Genomic DNA, 15,044 nt, shown 5'->3' with positions numbered 1-15,044 from the left:
CATTCAGCACTTTTTGATATATCTGTTCCTACTAGTTATTGCAGTATATATGATATTTATCTACAGGAGCAACTGATATTAGCTTTTCATGTCTGGCTTGTTTATCTACATTTTAAAGGGCTTTTATCTTTTCTTTTATCAAGTCATAAATTGTATGCTGTTAAACGTGGATTTAATGTATAATCGACTCCTTGTATGATATTTTATGTACTTTTATACATTTTTAATGCAAATAAAGTTTGCTTTTTGATTGATTGAACTTACATTTGTGAATCAGGATCAAAGTGTCTATCTAGGTTTATGTGAGAAAGGGTGTCTCTTCGTGCAGTCACTCCCATTTGTGGTGGACTAATTCTGCTAGTTTTAGAACTCTGCACACTGGGAAACTGCTGTCCAGGCCCCAGTGTATGCCCTCTCAAACAATCAATCAATCAATCAAGTCATTTGTAGAGTGCACTACATACCTGTGAGGGTCCCAAAGCACTAGGGAAGGGGGGCCGCTACTGATCAAAGAGTCAAGTCTTGAGGAGTCTTCTGAAGGCCAGTAGGTCTTGGGTCTGCCGTAGGTTGGTGGGGAGGGTGTTCCAGGTCTTGGCGGCGAGGTGGGAGAAAGATCTGCCGCCAGCTGTCCTTTTCCGGATGCGGGGGACTGCCGCCCGGGTGAGGCCGGTGGAGCGGAGCTGGTGGGTGGGGGTGTAGAAGCTGAGTCGTCTGTTGAGGTAGGCTGGTCCGGTGTTGTGAAGTGCCTTGTGTGTGTGGGTGAGGAGCTTGAAGGTTATTATCTTGTTGACGGGGAGCCAGTGCAGGTCTTTCAGGTGGGGTGTAATGTGGCTGCGGCGGGGGATGCAGAGGATCAGACGTGCAGAGGCGTTCTGGATGCGTTGCAGCTGTCTCAGGAGCTTGGCCGACGTTCCTGCGTAGAGGGCGTTTCCGTAGTCCAGCCTGCTGCTGACAAGGGCCTAGGTGACCGTTCTTCTCGTTTCGGTGGGGATCCACCTGTAGATCCTGCGAAGCATACGGAGGGTGTTGAAACAGCATGAGGACTTCTGACCCCTAAAACATGGTGAAATTGGCTAAATTCCAATTGATATATTCGACTTCCCAATAAGGACATAGATACGAAATGCAACATTAGCATGGAAGAGTTGAACGCCACCTATGGACTGTTGTGGCTTCCACTGGGCGGACAAGGAAACGTTGCTTAAGGCCTACCTGTGCAGCCCGGTGACTTTCAAACCTGCAGAAAACCTGTCAAAAGGACCTTTTCTGACAGGAGTGAATCTACGTTTAGCAAGTAATAAGTCCCGGAAGTTGGCTATGTAGACCACCAGGTGAGCTAGCTGGTTTCGAAAAGTGGAACATGTAAGAATGTAATGTGTGCATGTTCCTTCAGTGACCAGCTCCCAAAAGTTATTTTCACCGGTAGAACTGCAGCTGGTGTTATGAATAAAAAGCGAAAGTACTATCAGCATATTCATCCTCTATCTCTTTTGGGGGGGTTAAGCTATGGGCACTCTTTTCAACATTTATTAAAAATCCAATTCAATGGTGAAGTTGGATGCTTGATAAATAAGAAAAGTAACTTTTAAAGTTATAATTTTGATGCCTAAAGTGCCCACTGGGTGATTGGCATTCTCCTGTCAGTGCTGCTGTCATGAGATGTGAACTCTAGACAGTAGATCGGGACTGGCAGGATGGGTCAGGGGAGCAACGTGACTCAGCTTAGCGCAAGCGGGGCAGCTTGGAATGTCCAGGAACTTCACAACCTTAAAAGGGACCAGGGGAGACCTGTAATTTGATAGATTAGTGCAAAGGGAAGCTTGGAGAAGAGGGGTCTTTTGACTGCAGAATACACATCAGTCCCTTTACTTTGGCCTCAGTGGAAGAAGGAGCTGGCCCCAAAACCAGTTTAGGAACAGCTGAGGAGAGGGGACATCTCATGGTGTGCTGAACGTGTGCCACAAGATCCCTCCAGTGACCGAAAGATTCTGCCAGACTGGATTTTGCTGGGAATTGAGCAGTGTTCTGATAGTTTGGAATGAAGCAAATAGGATGTGCAGCAACAATGGGAAGGTTTGCCCCTGAGAATGTTTAGTCCATTATTTTGGGAGTGCCTAGGAGTTACATCACCCCTAGTGGCTAGTGAACTGAACAAAAGTAACACTTCGCCCCCAGCTTCTTAAGAGTCTTTCTGGACCTGTGTCAGAACAGAATATGACTAGACCTACAATCTGTGACTGATGTAGAGATGTGAGGGCTGGGCCTGACCCTACTTGTACCCAGGACTGAGAAGTCGACTCCATGGGTGAGTTGGCTGACCTCTTGTGAGGCTACAGGGACATCAAAAGCTACAAGAGGCCTTTCCTGGAGTGAACAGATGACCAGCTACAACTGGACCTGACTTAAACCTTGTTGGTGGTCAATGCTGGAGTGTGCCTGGCCTCATATTGCTGCCGATATCGCTGCTCCTTGAAGCCTTAGAGGAGACAAAGAAGAAATGCTACAACAAATCTGAATAGTTATGATGTAGAACTTTTTGAGACTTTCAAGACCTCCAAAGCTTCAGAGAGACCTTTCAGCAAGGGTGTCTGATTTCCAGAGAACTTTGTCAGACACAGCTTCAGGTTTGCCATGCTGGAAGCTTTGTGGCCAAAAACAAACTGTGGCCCTCTTGTGCAAACAATGTTACATTCGCACAGGTTCCAATTCTTAAAATAAAAGCCTTTGGGACCGCAAAATGGCATTTAGGAAAAATCAAATTGCAACTCAGTAACATATTATGGAATCAGAATTTGGGTTTGCGAATACATACCACATTTGTATTTGGAAGGGGTGAGTTAAGAAGAGGTCCCTTCCAGACACTGAATAATGAAGGTATTTAGGAATGTTTTGCAACTGAAAACTTTGGTGTCATTTGTCTTATTACACTTTTTAATAGTTAGAAATTAGTTGCTGGATTTGTATTGAGTTGTGTTTTTACTAATTGTCTGTTGTGGTGTTGCTAAATACTGCGCCCAGATTTATATTATTAAATTGTGTATTTGACCCCACAGCATCTGGGGGAATTATTATTAAGGTAGGACTCACAACTTCCCCAGCTAATAACCTATTTTTCTACTGTGTCCAACAATCTTTTTTTGCTTTTGGCTTTTTATGTTTGCTGGTATTACATTTTGTAATGTTGTAATTTAGTAGTAGAACTGATTTCAGTGTATGGACAATAACATGAGGGCACAGAGTCATTCATTCTGAGCTCATGTCTTGAAACAGACAATGGGCCTCATTTATGGGCTTTTGCCTTTCGGTAGTGGCGCAGGCTTTGCTGCGGCGCTGCCCTACCGCAAAAGAAAAGGGCAGGAATGCGCCATATCTATTAGATACGGCGCATTCCTGTACTTTTCCCTTGCGCCGGCCACAAAGGGCTGCCGAGTGCCAACGCATGGTGCAAGGGTGCCTGCATTGCGGGGATGATTATTTTTGAGCAGGAAGGGAAACATGAGGCTTTTTCCTCTGCATTATGCATCACACATAGAAAGAGGAAACAAAAGGAGAAATAAAGATGCCTCGTAAACCTGAGGCAGTGTCAAAAAGCCATGGATGTTGCTTGGAACACCCCAAGCAATGCCCATGGAATGCCCCTTTCAAGCAGTTTTCTGCGTGAAAGGGACACATATTTATAAGGCCATAAAAAGCCACATAACGTGGCTTTATGTGGCCTTATAAATATGCTAGTGGCAATTTGCCACCGGAACGTCAAAAAAGTGACTTAACCTTCTGGTTCAGGAAGTGAGCTCAGAATGTGACCTGACATATACTCACAATGCTGACTTGTTGTTCATTTGATAGGACAAAGATGTCTACACACAACTCACAGTCTTTCTATTTTGTTCAGAGAGAAGAGAAAGCGAGGCAAGAGAGAGGAGATATAAGGAGAAAAACGAAGGTAAGACTTGCAGTCTTCACTACTGTAATGAAGTTTTTCTGATGCACGAGTCCTGAGGAGACTTCGGATACATGACAAAGGTTCAGTTCCAGAGACTGGAGCAGAGCACATGAAACTTACACAAGGTATAGAATGAAAAAAGGTTCTGACACAGAGACTGGAGCAGCACACACACAACTTACACAAGGTATAGAGTGACTAAGGTTCTGACACAAAGACTGGAGCAGCGCACAAACAACTTACACAAGGTATAGAGTGACAAAGGTTCTAACGCAGAGACTGGAACAGCACACACAACTTACACACGGTATAGAGTGACGAAGGTTCTGAAGCAGAGACTGGAGCAGCGCACACACAACTTACACAAGGTATAGAGTGACGAAGGTTCTGACGCACAGACTGGAGCAGCGCACACACAACTTACACAAGGTATAGAGTGACGAAGGTTCTGACGCAGAGACTGGAGCAGCGCACACACAACTTACACAAGGTATAGAGTGACAAAGGTTCTAACGCAGAGACTGGAACAGCACACAAACAACTTACACAAGGTATAGAGTGACGAATGTTCTAACGCAGAGACTGGAGCAGCGCATGATGCAGCGTGGAATCCAAAATCCTCCCTTCGTCACAGACCAGAGGTCTCACTATCACATTCTATCAATACATTCACTGGTGAGGCCCATAACACCAACATTCACACTTCACTGGTCTGTTTTCTCAGGAGATGATTGTTCCAAACGCTGACATGAAAGGAATACCTTTTAATTTGGGAAACTATACATTTTATATCTATGCTCTAACATATTCTATATTAAACCTTCTAAATATCCCTTCCATGCGATGCGACGGATCTGTTAGTTGCGGGTTTAAATGAACTTCTAATTCACTCTTCTACCTTTTAGTTTGAACATTTCTCATGAATAAACAACACAACTCATTTGAATGATCAATAATTAAACTTTATCTAAATTAAATGCAAATCTGGAAGGAAATGTTATTCAAACCGCAATTTACCATATTTACCTATTCTGGCTAATTGTCGTCCTCTAAGTCGATCAGGTAGTCATGCAGTACGCTACAGTCCCACAGATGGGGCTGAGACTATAAGAGCGTATTCGTCAATCTATGCCCATATAATTGGTTCAATTCATCAGGAAGTTGGGCAGCAAATCAGTCCGTCAAAGATTCAGGGAGACAGCTGTCCTGCAGCGTCACCGTCCTCTCCGTCAGCATAACGTCAGGAAAAAGAAGCTTGCAGCGTAAACCCCCACTATTCTACCATATTTTATAGTGATTTCAATGTCAAAATGTAACAAAAATGAGTTATCTAGCATAACAGCAACATTTAAAGCAATTATACTTACTATTTATGCGACTTACAATATACTTGACAAAAGCAACACTTAACATGAAATATTCTGATTTCTCTAATATTAGTATGCGTACATATTTTAGTTTACATATTAATTAAGCCATGCAAATGCAAATCCCACGTGTAATTTATATATTAATAGGGTTGATTTAGTAAATCACTTCAAACAATTAATACGATTATACTTAATTGATTATTCTAATTAGTATGAACATGCAAATGGGGAGTGTATACAAAATTTTACATCACCCTCTCCAGCACGCACACACAACTTACAAACTAGAGCAGTAAACACAACTTACAAATATGATAGAGCAACAAAGTTTCAGGCACAGCGACTGGAGCAGCGCACACACAACTTAAACAAGGTATAGAGTGACGAAGGTTTTAACGCAGAGACTGAAGCAAAGCACACACACAACTTAAACAAGGTATAGAGTGATGAAGGTTCTGACGCAGAGACTGAAGCAGAGCACACACAACTTACACAAGGTATGGAGTGATAAAGGTTCTAACGCAGAGATGGGAGCAGCGCACAAAACTTACACAAGGTATAGAGTGACAAAGGTTCTAATGCAGAGACTGGAGCAGCACACACACAACTTACACAAGGTATAGAGTGACGAAGGTTCTAACCCAGTGACTGGAGCAGAGCACACACAACTTACACAAGGTATAGAGTGATGAAGGTTCTGACGCAGAGACTGGAGCAGCATACACACAACTTACACAAGGTATAGAGTGACAAAGTTTCTGATGCAGAGGCTGGAGCAGCGCACACACAACTTACACAAGGTATGGAGTGATAAAGGTTCTAACGCAGAGATGGGAGCAGCGCACAAAACTTACACAAGGTATAGAGTGACAAAGGTTCTAATGCAGAGACTGGAGCAGCACACACACAACTTACACAAGGTATAGAGTGACGAAGGTTCTAACCCAGTGACTGGAGCAGAGCACACACAACTTACACAAGGTATAGAGTGATGAAGGTTCTGACGCAGAGACTGGAGCAGCATACACACAACTTACACAAGGTATGGAGTGATAAAGGTTCTAACGCAGAGATGGGAGCAGCACACACAAAACTTAAACAAGGTATAGAGTGACAAAGTTTCTGATGCAGAGGCTGGAGCAGCGCACACACTACTTACACAAGGTATAGAGTGATGAAGGTTCTGACACAGAGACTGGAGCAGCACACACAACACCTTGAACAAGTCATAGAGTGAAGAAGGTTCTAACGCAGAGACTGGAGCAGCGCACACACAACTTACACAAGGTATAACGTGACAAAGGTTCTAACGCAGAGACTGGAGCAGCACACACATAACTTACACAAGGTATAGAGTGATGAAGGTTCTGACACAGAGACTGGAGCAGCACACACACAACTTACACAAGGTATAGAGTGACGAAGGTTCTAACCCAGTGACTGGAGCAGAGCACACACAACTTACACAAGGTATAGAGTGATGAAGGTTCTGACGCAGAGACTGGAGCAGCATACACACAACTTACACAAGGTATAGAGTGACAAAGTTTCTGATGCAGAGGCTGGAGCAGCGCACACACTACTTACACAAGGTATAGAGTGATGAAGGTTCTGACACAGAGACTGGAGCAGCACACACAACACCTTGAACAAGTCATAGAGTGAAGAAGGTTCTAACGCAGAGACTGGAGCAGCGCACACACAACTTACACAAGGTATGGAGTGATAAAGGTTCTAACGCAGAGACGGGAGCAGCACACACACAACTTACACAAGTTATAGAGTGATGAAGTTTCTAACGCTAGACTGGAGCAGCACACACTCAACTTACACAAGGTATAGAGTGACGAAGGTTGTAACCCAGAGACTGGAGCAGCGCACACACAACTTACACAAGGTATAGAGTGATGAAGGTTCTGATACAGAAACTGGAGCAGCACACACACAACCTACACAAGGTATAGAGTGACAAAGGTTCTGATGCAGAGACTGGAACAGCACATACACTGTAGCAGCACACACACAACTTACACAAGGTATAGAGTGACGAAGGTTCTAACCCAGAGACTGGAGCAGCGCACACACAACTTACACAATTTATAGAGTGACGGAGGTTATGACACAGAGACTGGAGCAGCGCACAAACAACTTATGCAAGGTATAGAGTGACGAAGGTTCTGATGCAGAGACTGGAGCAGCACACACACAGCTTACACAAGGTATAGAGTGACAAAGGTTCTGACGCAGAGACTGGAGCAGCACCCACACAACTTACCCAAGGTATAGAGTGAAAAAAGTTCTAACACAGAGACTGGAGCAGCACACACAACTTACAAAAATGATAGAGCGACAAAGGTTCATTCACAGAGACTGGAGCAGCACACACACAACTTACACAAGGTATAGAGTGACAAAGGTTCTAACACAGAGACTGGAGCAGCACACCCAACTTACAAAAATGATAGAGCGACAAAGGTTCAGGCACAGAGACTGGAGCAGCACACACAAAACTTAAACAAGGTATAGAGTGATGAAGGTTCTGACGCAGAGACTGGAGCAGCGCACACACAACTTACACAAGGTATAGAGTGATGGTGCTTTCAACGCAGAGACTGGAGCAGCACACACACAAATTACACAAGGTATAGAGTGACGAACGTTCTAACGCAGAGACTGGAGCAGATCACACAGAACTTACACAAGGTATTGAGTGACGAAGGTTCTGATGCAGAGACTGGAGCAGCGCACACACAACTTACACAAGGTATGGAGTGATAAAGGTTCTAACGCAGAGACGGGAGCAGCACACACACAACTTAAACAAGGTATAGAGTGAGGAAGGTTCTAACGCAGAGACTGGAGCAGAACACACACAATTTCACAAGGTATAGAGTGACGAAGGTTCTAACCCAGTGACTGGAGGAGTGCACACACAACTTACACAAGGTATCGAGTGATGAAGGTTCTGACACAGAGACTGGAGCAGCACCCACACAACTTGCACAATTTATAGAGTGACAAAGGTACTGACACAGAGACTGGAGCAGCACACAAACAACTTATGCAAGGTATAGAGTGACGAAGGTTCTGACGCAGATACTGGAGCAGCACACACACAACTTACACAAGGTATAGAGTGACAAAGGTTCTGACGCAGAGACTGGAGCAGCACCCACACAACTTACCCAAAGTATAGAGTGACAAAGGTTCTAACACAGAGACTGGAGCAGCACACACAACTTACAAAAATGATAGAGCGACAAAGGTTCAGGCACAGAGACTGGAGCAGCACACACAAAATTTAAACAAGGTATAGAGTGATGAAGGTTCTGACGCAGAGACTGGAGCAGCGCACACACAACTTACACAAGGTATAGAGTGATGAAGGTTCTAACGCAGAGACTGGAGCATCACACACTCAACTTACACAAGGTATAGAGTGACGAAGGTTGTAATCCAAAGACTGAAGCAGCACACACACAACTTACACAAGGTATAGAGTGACGAAGGTTCTAACGCAGAGACTGGAGCAGAGCACACACAACTTACACAAGGTATTGAGTGACGAAGGTTCTGATGCAGAGACTGGAGCAGTGCACACACAACTTACACAAGGTATGGAGTGATAAAGGTTCTAACGCAGAGACGGGAGCAGCACACACACAACTTACACAGGGTATAGAGTGAGGAAGGTTCTAATGCAGAGACTGGAGCAGCACACACTCAACTTACACAAGGTATAGAGTGACGAAGGTTCTAAGCCAGAGACTGGAGCAGCGCAAACACAACTTACACAAGGTATAGAGTGACAAAGGTTCTTACGCAGAGACTGGAGTAGCACCCACACAACTTACCCAAGGTATAGAGTGACAAAGGTTCTAACACAGAGACTGGAGCAGCACACACAACTTACAAAAATGATAGAGCGACAAAGGTTCAGGCACAGAGACTGGAGCAGCACACACACAACTTAAACAAGGTATAGAGTGATGAAGGTTCTGACGCAGAGACTGGAGCAGCGCACACACAACTTACACAAGGTATAGAATGACAAAGGTTGTAACCCAGAGACTGGAGCAGGGCAAACACAACTTACACAAGGTATAACGTGACAAAGGTTCTAATGCAGAGACTGGAGCAGCACACACATAACTTACACAAGGTATAGAGTGATGAAGGTTCTGACACAGAGACTGGAGCAGCACACACACAACTTACACAAGGTATAGAGTGACGAAGGTTCTAACCCAGTGACTGGAGCAGAGCACACACAACTTACACAAGGTATAGAGTGATGAAGGTTCTGACGCAGAGACTGGAGCAGCATACACACAACTTACACAAGGTATCGAGTGACAAAGTTTCTGATGCAGAGGCTGGAGCAGCGCACACACTACTTACATAAGGTATAGAGTGATGAAGGTTCTGACACAGAGACTGGAGCAGCACACACAACACCTTGCACAAGTCATAGAGTGAAGAAGGTTCTAACGCAGAGACTGGAGCAGCACACACTCAACTTACACAAGGTATAGAGTGACGAAGGTTGTAACCCAGAGACTGGAGCAGCGCACACACAACTTACACAAGGTATAGAGTGATGAAGGTTCTGATACAGAAACTGGAGCAGCACACACACAACCTACACAAGGTATAGAGTGACAAAGGTTCTGATGCGGAGACTGGAACACCACATACACTGTAGCAGCACACACACAACTTACACAAGGTATAGAGTGACGAAGGTTCTAACCCAGAGACTGGAGCAGCGCACACACAACTTATACAAGGTATAGAGTGATGAAGGTTCTGACGCAGAGACTGGAGCAGCACCCACACAACTTACACAATTTATAGAGTGACGGAGGTTATGACACATAGACTGGAGCAGCGCACAAACAACTTATGCAAGGTATAGAGTGACGAAGGTTCTGATGCAGAGACTGGAGCAGCACACACACAGCTTACACAAGGTATAGAGTGACAAAGGTTCTAACACAGAGACTGGAGCAGCACACCCAACTTACAAAAATGATAGAGCGACAAATGTTCAGGCACAGAGACTGGAGCAGCACACACAAAACTTAAACAAGGTATAGAGTGATGAAGGTTCTGACGCAGAGACTGGAGCAGCGCACACAAAACTTACACAAGGTATGGAGTGATGGTGCTTTTAACGCAGAGACTGGAGCAGCACACACACAAATTACACAAGGTATAGAGCCACGATGGTTTTAACGCAGAGACTGGAGCAGCACACACACAACTTACACAAGGTATAGAGTGACGAACGTTCTAACGCAGAGACTGGAGCAGATCACACACAACTTACACAAGGTATAGAGTGAGGAAGGTTCTAACGCAGAGACTGGAGCAGCACACACACAATTTCACAAGGTATAGAGTGACGAAGGTTCTAACCCAGTGACTGGAGCAGTGCACAAACAACTTACACAAGGTATAGAGTGATGAAGGTTCTGACACAGAGACTGGAGCAGCATACACACAACTTACACAAGGTATAGAGTGATAAAGTTTCTGACACAGAGACTGGAGCAGCACACCCACAACTTGCACAAGCTATAGAGTGAAGAAGGTTCTGATGCAGAGACTGGAGCAGCGCACACACAAGTTACACAAGGTATTGAGTGATGAAGGTTCTGATGCAGAGACTGGAGCAGTGCACACACAACTTACACAAGGTATGGAGTGATAAAAGTTCTAACGCAGAGACGGGAGCAGCGCACACACAACTTACACAAGGTATAGAGTGAGGAAGGTTCTAACGCAGAGACTGGAGCAGTGCACACACAACTTACACAAGGTATTGAGTGATGAAGGTTCTGACGCAGAGACTGGAGCAGCAGCCACACAACTTACACAATTTATAGAGTGACAAAGGTTCTGACACAGAGACTGGAGCAGCACACAAACAACTTATGCAAGGTATAGAGTGAAGAAGGTTCTGACGCAGATACTGGAGCAGCACACACACAACTTACACAAGGTATAGAGTGACAAAGGTTCTGACGCAGAGACTGGAGCAGCACCCACACAACTTACCCAAAGTATAGAGTGACAAAGGTTCTAACACAGAGACTGGAGCAGCACACACAACTTACAAAAATGATAGAGCGACAAAGGTTCAGGCACAGAGACTGGAGCAGCACACACAAAATTTAAACAAGGTATAGAGTGATGAAGGTTCTGACGCAGAGACTGGAGCAGCGCACACACAACTTACACAAGGTATAGAGTGACGATGCTTTCAACACAGAGACGGGAGCAGCACACACACAACTTACACAAGGTATAGAGTGATGAAGGTTCTAACGCAGAGACTGGAGCATCACACACTCAACTTACACAAGGTATAGAGTGACGAAGGTTGTAATCCAAAGACTGGAGCAGCACACACACAACTTACACAAGGTATAGAGTGACGAAGGTTCTAACGCAGAGACTGGAGCAGAGCACACACAACTTACACAAGGTATTGAATGACGAAGGTTCTGATGCAGAGACTGGAGCAGTGCACACACAACTTACACAAGGTATGGAGTGATAAAGGTTCTAACGCAGAGACGGGAGCAGCACACACACAACTTACACAAGGTATAGAGTGAGGAAGGTTCTAACGCAGAGACTGGAGCAGCACACACTCAACTTACACAAGGTATAGAGTGACGAAGGTTCTAACCCAGAGACTGGAGCAGCGCAAACACAACTTACACAAGGTATAGAGTGACAAAGGTTCTTACGCAGAGACTGGAGTAGCACCCACACAACTTACCCAAGGTATAGAGTGGCAAAGGTTCTAACACAGAGACTGGAGCAGCACACACAACTTACAAAAATGATAGAGCGACAAAGGTTCAGGCACAGAGACTGGAGCAGCACACACACAACTTAAACAAGGTATAGAGTGATGAAGGTTCTGACCCACAGACTGGAGCAGCGCACACACAACTTACACAAGGTATAGAATGACAAAGGTTCTAACGCAGACACTGGAGCAGCACACACAAAAATTACACAAGGTATAGAGTGGCGAAGCTTCTTACGCAGAGACTGGAGCAGCACACACACAACTTACACAAGGTATAGAGTGAAGAAGGTTCTAACCCAGTGACTGGAGCAGAGCACACACAACTTACACAAGGTATAGAGTGATGAAGGTTCTGATGCAGAGACTGGAGCAGCGCACAAACAACTTACACAAGGTATAGAGTGACAAAGGTTCTGATGTAGAGACTGGAGCAGCGCACACACAACTTACCCAAGGTATAGAGTGACGAAGGTTCTAACACAGAGACTGGAGCAGTAAACACAACTTACAAATATGATATAGCAACAAAGGTTCAGGCACAGAGACTGGAGCAGCACACACACAACTTAAATAAGGTATAGAGTGATGAAGGTTCTGACGCAGAGACTGGAGCAGCGCACACACAATTTACACAAGGTATAGTGTGACGAAGGTTTTAACGCAGAGACTGGAGCAGCACACACACGACTTACACAAGATATAGAGTGACGAAGGTTCTAACGCAGAGACTGGAGCAGAGCACACACAACTTACACAAGGTATTGAGCGATAATGGTTCTAACGCAGAGATGGGAGCAGCGCACAAAACTTACACAAGATCCCTCCAGTGACCGAAAGATTCTGCCAGACAGGATTTTGCTGGGAATTGAGCAGTGTTCTGATAGTTTGGAATGAAGCAAATAGGATGTGCAGCAAAAATGGGAAGGTTTGCTCCTGAGAATGTTTTGTCCATTATTTAGGGAGTGCCTAGGAGTTACATCACCCCTAGTGGCTAGTGAACTGAACAAAAGTAACAATTAGCCCCCAGCTTCTTAAGAGTCTTTCTGGACCTGTGTCAGAACAGAATATGACTAGACCTACAATCTGTAATTGATGTAGAGATGTGAAGGGCTGGGCCTGATCCTACTTGTACCCAGGACTAAGAAGTCGACTCCATGGGTGAGTTGGCTGACCTCTTGTGAGGCTACAGGGACATCAAAAGCTACAAGAGGCCTTTCCTGGAGTGAACAGATGACCAGCAACAACTGGACCTGACTTAAACCTTGTTGGTGGTCAATGCTGGAGTGTGCCTGGTCCCATATTGCTGCCGATATCTCTGCTCCTTGAAGCCTTAGAGGAGACAAAGAAGAAATGCTACAACAAATCTGAATAGTTATGATGTAGAACTTTTTGAGACTTTCAAGACCTCCAAAGCTTCAGAGAGACCTTTCAGCAAGGGTGTCTGATTTCCAGAGAACTTTGTCAGACACAGCTTCAGGTTTGCCATGCTGGAAGCTTTGTGGCCAAAAACAAACTGTGGCCCTCTTGTGCAAACAATGTTACATTCGCACAGGTTCCAATTCTTAAAATAAAAGCCTTTGGGACCGCAAAATGGCTTTTAGGAAAAATCAAATTGCAACTCAGTAACATATTATGGAATCAGAATTTGGGTTTGCGAATACATACCACATTTGTATTTGGAAGGGGTGTGTTAAGAAGAGGTCCCTTCCAGACACTAAATAATGAAGGTATTTATGAATGTTTTGCAACTGAAAACTTTGGTGTCATTTGTCTTATTACACTTTTTAATAGTTAGAAATTAGTTGCAGGATTTTTATTGAGTTGTGTTTTTACTAATTGTCTGTTGTGGTGTTGCTAAATATTGCGCCCAGATTTATATTATTAAATTGTGTATTTGACCCCACAGCATCTGGGGGAATTATTATTAAGGTAGGACTCACAACTTCCCCAGCTAATAACCTATTTACCTAAAACTTAAACAAGGTATAGAGTGACAAAGGTTCTGACGCAGAGACTGGAGCAGCACCCACACAACTTACACAAGGTATAGAGTGACAAAGGTTCTTACGCAGAGACTGGAGTAGCACCCACACAACTTACCCAAAGTATAGAGTGACAAAGGTTCTAACACAGAGACTGGAGCAGCACACACAACTTACAAAAATGATAGAGCGACAAAGGTTCAGGCACAGAGACTGGAGCAGCACACACAAAATTTAAACAAGGTATAGAGTGATGAAGGTTCTGACGCAGAGACTGGAGCAGCGCACACACAACTTACACAAGGTATAGAGTGACGATGCTTTCAACGCAGAGACGGGAGCAGCACACACACAACTTACACAAGGTATAGAGTCATAAAGGTTCTAACGCAGAGACTGGAGCATCACACACTCAACTTACACAAGGTATATAGTGACGAAGGTTGTAATCCAAAGACTGGAGCAGCACACACACAACTTACACAAGGTATAGAGTGACGAAGGTTCTGATGCAGAGACTGGAGCAGTGCACACACAACTTACACAAGGTATGGAGTGATAAAGGTTCTAACGCAGAGACGGGAGCAGCACACACACAACTTACACAAGGTATAGAGTGAGGAAGGTTCTAACGCAGAGACTGGAGCAGCGCAAACACAACTTACACAAGGTATAGAGTGACAAAGGTTCTTACGCAGAGACTGGAGTAGCACCCACACAACTTACCCAAGGTATAGAGTGACAAAGGTTCTAACACAGAGACTGGAGCAGCACACACAACTTACAAAAATGATAGAGCGACAAAGGTTCAGGCACAGAGACTGGAGCAGCACACACACAACTTAAACAAGGTATAGAGTGATCAAGGTTCTGACACAGAGACTGGAGCAGCGCACACACAACTTACACAAGGTATAGAA

General features: G+C 44.6%; 1 protein-coding gene across 1 annotated transcript in view; it reads left to right on the top strand.

Annotated features, from left to right (window-relative positions):
* LOC146829872 (uncharacterized) overlaps positions 1-15,044 on the top strand; it is a 674,792-nt gene that overhangs the window by 341,926 nt on the left and 317,822 nt on the right. The window contains exon 5 of the mRNA XM_085608537.1: positions 3,893-3,943. Coding sequence (XP_085464663.1) covers positions 3,893-3,943 — 51 coding nt within the window. The remainder of the gene's footprint in view (positions 1-3,892; positions 3,944-15,044) is intronic.

This window comes from Triturus cristatus, chromosome 5_2 (assembly GCF_964204655.1).
Source record: "Triturus cristatus chromosome 5_2, aTriCri1.1, whole genome shotgun sequence".
NCBI classification, from domain to species: domain Eukaryota; kingdom Metazoa; phylum Chordata; class Amphibia; order Caudata; family Salamandridae; genus Triturus; species Triturus cristatus.
The sequence above is the reverse complement of the archived record's forward strand: the minus strand, read 5'-3'. Positions and strand labels throughout refer to the sequence as shown.